This window comes from Elephantulus edwardii, unplaced genomic scaffold, assembly GCF_000299155.1.
Source record: "Elephantulus edwardii isolate Elephantulus edwardi_28Jun2011 unplaced genomic scaffold, EleEdw1.0 scaffold00026, whole genome shotgun sequence".
NCBI classification, from domain to species: domain Eukaryota; kingdom Metazoa; phylum Chordata; class Mammalia; order Macroscelidea; family Macroscelididae; genus Elephantulus; species Elephantulus edwardii.
Window position 1 is genome coordinate 14,070,514 of NW_006399776.1, and position 10,198 is coordinate 14,080,711.

Sequence of the window (10,198 nt, forward strand, 5' to 3'; positions counted from 1 at the left end):
TTCATTCATGGCTCTCACATTCCATGTACCAATCACTAGGGTCTGCTTATAACGATTATCATATTAATTTTTATTCTCTTGTTTGTTTGTTTTTTTCATTTTTGAATACACATGGAGTACTCAGTTACTGTCTGCAATTAATTTATTAAAAATTATACGAAGACTAGAATTTGCTTCTGAGGTAATTGTAGTACCTTTTTCTTTCTTAAATCTCCTGATTTACAATAAAAGGCCAGGCTGTTGTTCTTTACTGTCAAGTCAGAACCAACTCATAGCTGACCTCCAGCAGATTTTCAGAAGCAGAAGAGGAGATTGCCCATCTTTCTGCCACAGAGCAGCTTGTGGGTTCAATCCAAATGCTTCTGGTGTGGCAGCACAGCTCCTTAAAATTAGACCACTACAGTTCCCTAAAGCCTGGGCTAAAATTACTATCTTAAGATAATTCATTTTACTTTACTTTTAAAAATAGTAGTATTACACATTTTCTGGTGTTTTTCTCATATATATTGGACTCTCTAGAAGAAATAAACCTCTACTGGCTTTCAGGACAGATAATAAATTGACTGATATAATTCACTTGAGAAGTTGAAAATGCCTTGAAAATAATGGGGCATAACATTGTAGGGTTAACATTTATTCATAGATGATGCAATTAAATAAAACAGGCATTAACTTCAAGGTCAGTCAGTAAAGTAATAAAATTGAATATTTTAATTGAATTGTAATTGCTTCCCATTGATACATGCAAGTAAAGTAAAATAGATGTCAGCTCTACAAATTATGATTCTTCTTCCTAATTAATTTCTTAATTCTGCATGGAGTTATCCAGTGCCGAGGTCTTGTTGTGGGTTTATTCATCCACTCAGTTTCCATGAAAGAATATCTATAAGACATAATTAAATGGCTAGGTGTCAAGATTTACAGTAAATTTTTTTTCAGCACTTCGGAGAAAATCTTGTTAAGTAACTTCAAATATTTTTTTTTCTTTGTATTTTAGTTACCTCTAAATATCATGGTTGATCCTGGGGATTATAATAATCTTCTTAATTAATATTGATTTCTTGAAATTGATATTTATATCAACATTACTAGATGTAACCTTCTGAATAATTATGAAGATCTTCTTAGGGAAATAGACACTATAGAGACTCACCACAGTTTACTGCCTCAGGAGGTAAATTGAACTGACTATTTAGGGTTTTGGTATAGCGCAATTTATGTCTTTTCATGACCCAGGATTCACTGGAAAAGAGACACCTAAACTGAATAAGGCTAAAAAAGAAACATCTTTTTCAAAGTCTAGGATAAATTAAAGCTTTTAGACAAAGTTACATTGCATTCAAAAAAAAGACCATGAGTCACTGTGACTGTTTCACTGGCTTTTCACAACCCTTCAAAGGGCCTTAATGTAATGTAGTTTTCTATAAAATAAAATGGAGTGATGACATTACAAAGATTAGGAGGGAGATTTTCAAATTATACTGAAATTGTATTGGATCTAGATACCAGAGTTTGTTTAACAAAAGAGAAAATTGTGCATATTGGACTAGCTGCGTTTTCCCACTAAATGACTACTGTTTAAAAAATTGAAAATAGAATGAATGTATAAGATTTTTTTAAAAGCACTAAGGTCTTTTTATATATTCTTAGACTTTAAAATTATTCTAATGATTTGAGAACAAATGTACTGTTGTATTACTATCACTTTTTAGTATGCCTAGAAATAGAAATAAATGCTTGTTGGTAAAATATATTAAACTGAAAGTTATATATGTTGTTTAAGCTTTCTGTTACATTTTAACTCAGGCATATCTCACTATTTTAAATGTTTCTCTATGAGCCATATGAAGCATAAACCAGGTTTTTTAAATTCAGCAATAAATATATTTTATTCATGTTAATCTAACTCACACCTTCCATTTTCAATTATAAAGGATCTTGGATGTCTGAATTCACAATGCATACTGTCTAGTTAGAAGATACCAAACCCAAAATATATAAAATCAAATGATTAAAACTTTTAATCATTTTGTAACTTAGCTAAGGTTATTTTCCATGTTAAAGTGATCTGTTTGTTCAGAACTTTATTTTAAATTCTTTTCCTAATTGTCATGTTCCGTTAAGAGAAATTAAGAGTAAATGTTATTAAGTTTGTACATACACTATGCTAATGTGTTTTCTTATAAGGAAATCTGTGGGAAATATGTAGAAGTATATAAGAAATTAAGCATTCAGTCATTCATTATATTTATACAAATAATTTATATAGTGTTTTCATTTGCATGTACTTTAATATTTGTGGAATCAGCAATGTTCTAAGCTTTAAAAATGTTCTCAAGAAAAAAGAAGTTCTCAAGAAAAGTTCTATATCCAAATACATTCTGAGGTAGAATGAATACTTTTCCCATTCTAATATCATCATACATATAATTACCTCAGCCAACTTAGAAGAGATCTCGGAAAACAAAAGAACTTTAGACCATTGCTTGCTCAGAGATAGTGCCTGGATTACTAGAAATCTCTACATATTACTCAATAAAATATTAAAACAATTTAAAATTCAAAGGCAGACTACACTTGGATGGTGTAACTAGCAAGACACCAAAAGACAAAAGAAAATGACCTGAAACCATTATAATCCAGTGCTGTGGAACATCTAGCCTGCTGTATGTATCTAAATAAGTATATGTATTGATTTAAGGGAAGGATGCATTCAGAGACATGTAAACTATTACACTGATTTGAAGAAGGAGTTTCATTGTTGAAAATTTGACTTGCTCAGGGAAAATAATTATATTCTACTTAAATGCTTAAACTCATTTCCCTTAAAATTGGAACTTACTCTTCGCTGACACTTGAGCAGGTTTTCTTTCAGAGGCTGTAAATTGTATGAGAAGATTGCCCATCTTTATCCTATGGAGTAACTGTTCCTTTTAAATCACCAGAGTGGAGCCACTTTGAGGTTAGCAGTGAAACTCCTTAATATCCATGGAGCAGCACAGCTAAAAGGCATCAATTATTCTGTCCTTTTTATTCATTGTCAAGCTCTCTGATGCAGAGCAATTTATGGAAAAGACGGTGGAGTTGTTAAAAATGGCTTTCCTAGCTTACCAAGGGGATGGGTGGGGATATGTAAATAGGGCATGTTAACCTATCCACAAGGAAATTGGCTAGTTTCACTGATACACAATGGAATTGGGTTGTCCAAACTTGTCAGTCCACAAGGAGATTCGCTAGTGTTCACCCTTAAATTCACCAGAGCAAGCAGCAGAATTGGAAAATTTTCCACACCAACAAAAAAGAAGCAAGAAAATGTAGCATGTCCTTTGGGCCCAGAAATTCTTGTACCAGGTAGCCTTATGGCAGCAGCAGGCACAACTGAAGCAGAAAACCAACATGAGATGCCAGAGAGCCAACATGAGATGGAGCTGGCCTTGGAACTGCTCCTTCAGACAGAACCAGATCTAAGCTAAGAGCTTTAGCCCATGTCTGTTGGAAGACTGAGGGTGAAAGGGGGCAGCAAAAAGCCAATATTGGCAGGACTGAGAACTTTGTAAACTGACCTAAAGCCACGAGACTCAAGGATGAGGCACCAGCAAGAATATTTCTGGAAGTTATTCTGACTATATTTTGCTAATAACCTAAGCCTTTGGCTTTCACAGTATGGTTCAGTAAAATCTGTGAGCTATCACATTGGATCTTTGAACCCAGTAAAGCAGTAAGATTGATGTCGGGATGAGTAGAAAGAGGTACAGGAGTGTTAGGGATATTTCTTACCTCATGAGAATTAGTTTTGTGTTGCTGATGTTGTTGCCAGGGACAATACCCCTTTGTGAAGTTGATCAGATATATCCGTTTCCTTGTGCTTATTACAGTGTCCTATTTGAGAATAACTCCCAAGCCATAATTTATACTCCCAAAAACCTGTCAAAAATCACCAAATATAACCTTTTATAAATTTAAAATGTTATAGAGTTGTTTATTTCTCAGGTGCTCCCATTCTCTTGGTTATATGTTTCCATTGAAATCATCTTTTGTTTTGTATATGTGAAATACTGTTACTGATCCATCTGCTTTATATGAAATATTAAAGCATCAGACCCATAAATCATAGTAGCTTATACTACCCTCACTAAACTTGCTACAGACCACATTACCAAACCTATAAAATCCTATACGTGCAGTTTATTTCATTATTAGCTATGAGAAAAGAAATGTAGCATTTTTATTTTAGTTAACTTTATAGTTTCAAAATAAATCTCTGTAGTGGTGAAATGATCTCTGGTGTATTTCAAAAACTATTTTAAAAATGTATTATTTTAAAGTTTTACTCATTTTCTTTTTTTTTTTAGCTTCTTAGAATTTTCAGTGCTTAGCCCATATGAAAAGTATAAGTGTGTTTGATAACACTGTAAGCATTCCTAAGACTTAGAAAGTAATAGACATAAGATATTCTGCATGTGGGCCTATTACATAAAAATCAGTATCATGCAGTCAGTTATTTCCTGTGGAAAGTAGAGGCTGAAAGTTTCCCCATGAGAAGCAACCTTAAAGATATCAAAACATAGCATCTAGTTTTTTTTTAAAAAATCACCCAAAATAATCCAGACAGAAACAGTAGATTGATATGGAAAAATGACTGGCTTGAAATTTGAGAATGTAGAGTCATGAAAAAGCAAACAACAAAACAGTGGCAGCATAAGCTACTGTTGTTGCATTCGTTAATGTTTTGTTAGGTGGAACCCTATCATCAGCAGATCTGAACCTTGTCCTATCCTGAGCCATATTCACAATATTTGACAATAAATAGGCCAAAACAAAAGTAGAATTCATGAAGTAGGAAGTAACTTTCTAAAATGCAACATAGAGATAGAGGGGGTGGAAATGAAAGAATAATTAGCAATTATGGAGGCTAGATTGAGAAATTGCAATATTTGTGTAGAGTGCTCCAAGAAAGAAAATACAGTCTCACAAAAGGAATATCGACAGATAAAATTGATGGAAATGTTCTAGTTTTAAAGATTCTAACAATGAGTTTAATATTCTATATTAATAAAGATGCTAAGAAACACCTCTCAGATTTAGACAGCATGTTTGCCAAACTTTATTTAAGTTCTAAAAGTCAAACAAGACCAAAAAAACCAACCAAGAAATCTTTAAAAAATGAACTTATACAAGAAAAACTTTAAGCCATTAAAGAGGGTCAACGTAGTATGATACATTTGTGTATCATGATTGGTTAAGTAGAGAGTCAATAAAAATTAGAGAAATATTCAATGAAATATATTGATATCACACAGTAACCACAATAGACTCGCCTATACAGTCTTAAACATAGCATGAGTAAAGGGGAAATTTTTTTAAGTTTTTTACTACTATAAAATAAATTTTCTCCAAAAGAATGTAAAGATAAGCATTTGATTAGGGAAGATATTTACAGTACTGATAAAGTGTATTATTTAAACTCTTATCAGGAACCTCAGAATATGAAATGAGACAGAATTCATCATTAAATTTATATAAGTGTCATTGATTAGCAATTCACAGAACTGACAACATGAGTAATTGGGCAAGAACATATGAAAATATACTTATTGGTAATCAAGGAAGTAGAACTAAAGTAAATATGCAAATTAACTTCTCATGTATAAAATTGAAAAAGATTTAATAATCTGACATCACTTCTTTTCACATTTGGTTGACATGGAAATTCTGGTGCTTTGGTAGAACTATAAATTAATGTTTTTTTTTAGATTAATTTGGCAATATCTAATCAATAAATAGAAGAAGATAGATAGATAGATAGATAGATAGATAGATAGATAGATAGATAGATAGATAGAGCAAGCAAACTGGGGAAAGAATGATTAGGATTAGAAATGTTATGAAATTCTGTTCAGTCTGTGGTGATTTATTTAACCACCAAAACACTTCAGAAAAGGTTTTGATTATTAAATCTGAGCAATGATTACATGGTGATATTTTAAGGTATTATATTTATTTATAATTTTTAAATAGCAGCTTTAAAAACGGGAGATAGGAATTGAGAAACTGGACAGAGTAGAATAGAGGAATTCACTCAGTTAAATGAATTTTTTTTTTAATTTTTATTTTATTATTTTTGTGTGAGTGTACCGTCAAATCAGATCTGACAGGTACAGGGGGAGATTGTCCCTCCTTTCCCGGCAGAGCATCTGGTGGATTTGAACTATGTGCTTCTGGGATTGTCGTTGCAGATCCTTGCCACTAGGCCACCAGAGCTCCCAAACAGTGGTTAGATGCCACGAAGTAGGTGGCAATGCCTTAACTGTATGCATGTTGTAAGGCTCAAGGGCCTCTTCCATCCTTGTAAAGGGGAGTGCTAACCTTCTCTCCTTTCATACAACACACAAGTTAAATGAAATTTTAATGTTAGTGATTGTAGCATGAATCTAAGACTGGCATAGCATTTGGCCTAGTTGATAAGGAGTTGCACTGCCAACCCAAAGCCAAACAGTTCTAATCCACCAGCTGCACCACAGGTAAAAGGTAAGCAGGCTTCTCATGTATGATTTATAATTTCTGAAAACCTACTGAAAAGCCACGTATGAACAGATCTAGTGCCTCAATTATTTTGCCTAAGGTTTGATATATTTTATTCCTCAGTGACAGAAGAACCCTGCATCTTTACTTTTTCTTTACTCTGATATATGATTATAATGTTACCAAAAAAGGGAGGTTAACAGGAAACAGAATACTGTTTATTTTTTTCTTCATAAACAGAATTATTTAAACCAGTGTCAGATAAAAATAACTTTGTATGAGACTAAGCCAATTCATGTACACATGAATGCAAATATCTAAAATGAATTCTTTTATTTCTTAGTCATCCTTGGCATATTTTTTTCAAGGAAATCCCTGAGTGCTTAAGTAGCCTGCTACACCAGAAGAGATCTTATCTCCACACATTTATCTACCTGCACTACTTTATGTACAGAAACCCTACTGTTACACCAGTTGAAAAATTATCAGAGGTCAGACATACACTGTTGACACAATAATGTAAAGGCCTATCTTTGTTTACTTAGAAAACATATTGTTGCATAAATGAGCATCCCCATGAAATGTCATTTATTCTGATAATAATGTGGGCATAACAGTCTACCACTCTTGTGTTCTTACTCATAAACTCAGAAATGTTTGCAAATAAGAATTTAAATTTCATATCTTTGAAATAATGCTTTTTAAAAAATTCTAACCAAAAAAAATTCTAACAGTAATTACTATTGAAGGAGAAAAGAACTAAAATGTTTCTGATAGTTAACTCAGGGCAGTTGAAATGAGTTGAGTCTTATTTTTCAGGAGCAAGAAAATCAGTTACCCAAGGATAATTAACCACCTATATTTTCCTTTAGGATCAACAACATTGGATCAAGGCAATACAAAGTATACACACATTGGTTTCCTAGGTGTCTTTAAACTTGCAATCTGATACTTATCTAAAGAAAAAAATTAATGTTTTTGGCAGGTTTAGATCCAGATAAGCACCTGGGAAAAACCCTGGATCAAATGGAACCTTACCTCTTGCAGGTAAGAGTTTACAATATTCTTAAAAAAGACCTCTAAAGGAAGGGAAAAAAAATAATACTATGATGTGATGAAAATGAACTTTTTCATAAAAGAAAAATCAACCGCTTTCATGATATATTTTATGAATAAAACTTTTGATGGATATGAAAATGTCTTATAATATTTAAATTATTACCAGCTTTTTTTTACCTGAATATAAGAGTGATATCTAAAAGGAAGTTCTTCTGTCAGAAAGTATACTTTCTTAAAATGAACGTTGTACTGCATTCCTTAAGAATGTGATGGTTTATGTAATTAGATGCTTTGGCATCAGAAATGTGAATTGAAAACTTTGTTTTGAGGTGATCTAAACTAACCTCTTGTTTTTGACCAATTAGGAAATTTACAGAGTAGAAAGAAATTATTTCAATGATTTAGGTTATGTTTAACTTTTGTCATTGTCAATCAGAATGTATTCTAAACATTAAAGAAAAATTTATTTTCATTTAGTCTTTGCTGTTAACTATTGCTTTTTTATTAGATTTGAGAGTAGATATTATAATTAATATGACATGATCTCATAATCTATAGAATAGTATATTCTTAAATTTAGTATTATATAATAATGTTTGGGAAAAAGAGAATAAACCTACTTCTGTGAAAGTACTAAACTGCTCTAAAAATTCACCATTTCCTCATTTAAAAAACTTAATTCATCAGCGTTGTCTCTGGGCGTTGTTAATAATATCACTATGATACAAACTGTTAGCAGTTACAATCCTCACTAACTTTATGGGTTCACATTTTCTTTCAGGGTTATTTCTAATTGATTATATTATGATTTATCAATATATACCAAGTGCCTAGGAACCCTTGAAATATTAATTTCTTTTTTCATTAAGCATTATTAAATACCTAATATGTGCCAGGCTGATAGTTAAGATTAAAAAGAAAAAGATGAAATGATTATATAATTGTGATAAATTATATTTGGTTTCTAGATAATTTGGTATCATTTATTTAAGAAAGACTGTCCCTTCAAGCCCCTCTGATAAGCCTCCTCTCTGCAATTCTTTGTTCTGTGACTATGACTGTATCTATGTTCTGTGACTTTGTTCTCTGTCTGTTTCCATATCTAGTTACTACTCTCAGACTAAATGTAGTTTATGCCAAGGATAAATTCACTTTATGGAAAATGAAATGAAGAGAACTTTAGATATGAGAGACTGGCTTTTGGCCAGAAAGCTCCCACTAAGCCTCTAAAATTTGAAGTTACAAATTCTTATATCAAGCATGTAGAAATTTTTATAGGAAAATCAAGTAAGACTTTGGAGATTGTGAAAATGTTGGTTATGAGTGTATACAAGTATTAGAATATTTAAATAAAAAAGCAAAGAAATGGTTCTGTGATCTATTCATTTGTCTAAGCCAAAAAAGCTGAATTGTAACAATTTATTTTTAGCACTTTTCTTATTTATAAATAAGGCCCATGGGCTTTTACATCTACTTGCTTAATATCTTTTTATCTGTCCTTTTTATCCTCACTGTCACTTGTTTATTCTCCCCATGGTTATTCTAGCTGAACTCCTGTAGTCCTTCTGTTTGCCCTTGTCAATCCATTGTCTACAGTACTATCATTGTGATATATATGAAATGAAAATATGATCATATTACACTCTCCTTATAAATTTTCAGTGGCTCCCTATTGCCTCAAAATAAAATCTAAACTCCTTGATGTGGCATAATCTGCCTTTGAGGGAAAATGAGGCTTAAAAGTAAGCAATAAAGTACAGTAAACTAACAGTTACATACATCCCTATGATTCATTGGTTCTGAAGGTTTGTGTAGGTGAATAGCCCTCATACCTTAATGCTTTTTAATTTTTACACAAACCTTAGCTACTTGTTGTTGATGTCCTTTAGACAGTTAAATTCAATTTGTCCTTAAAGTTTAATTGCTAAATAAGTCTCCTTTGAATTGTTTACCTCTTTGTCCCACTTTATCTTTATAGCACTTATGCTACACATTTGTAGTACATTTGTTATAAAATTAAGGTAGTTAAGCTATTACAAATAAGTTCAAACACCATGTTGTTGTTGTTGTTGTTCTTGTTGTTGTTGTTGTTGTTGTTAAGTGCCGTCGAGTGTGACCCCATGAAGTAAAGTCCTCGATGCTTGGGTGTCTCTCATCCTCTCTCCAGGGTCCTAGGGTTTCCGGAGACAAGCTATTATGGAAGTGGATGCCACTCCTCCTTCCAAGTTTGTTTTAATAGGGGAGCTCCACCCCACTCTCTGGCCACATTGGATAGCCAACCATTAACGCATTTGACACATCAGTGTCACAGTTTTCAGCCTCACAGCAACCACAAGTGACCGCTGTACAGCAACTTATACACCAGGGCTATACGACCTTGAGGAATGTCTCAACAAAAACAATGAAAGACAGGCCTGAAGGCCGTCAAACGCCGTATATAGGAAAAATTTTCCATTGACTCTAATGGACAATTTTCTTTGTCCTTTCTTAGAGAACCACTTTTTATCTTGTAGTGTATCTTTCCAGGAATATTATTACATGTGTAATCTTATATCCATTTTTCTCTACTTGAATACACATTATTCACTTATATATTGTTGTTGTTGTTGTTGTTGTT

At 32.5% G+C, this 10,198-nt stretch overlaps 1 protein-coding gene across 1 annotated transcript in view; it reads left to right on the forward strand.

Moving 5' to 3' along the window:
* DPH6 (diphthamine biosynthesis 6) overlaps window positions 1-10,198 on the forward strand; it is a 205,158-nt gene that overhangs the window by 176,396 nt on the left and 18,564 nt on the right. Inside the window, exon 6 of the mRNA XM_006883043.1 lies at window positions 7,508-7,569. Within this exon, the coding sequence (XP_006883105.1) occupies window positions 7,508-7,569 (62 nt within the window). The remainder of the gene's footprint in view (window positions 1-7,507; window positions 7,570-10,198) is intronic.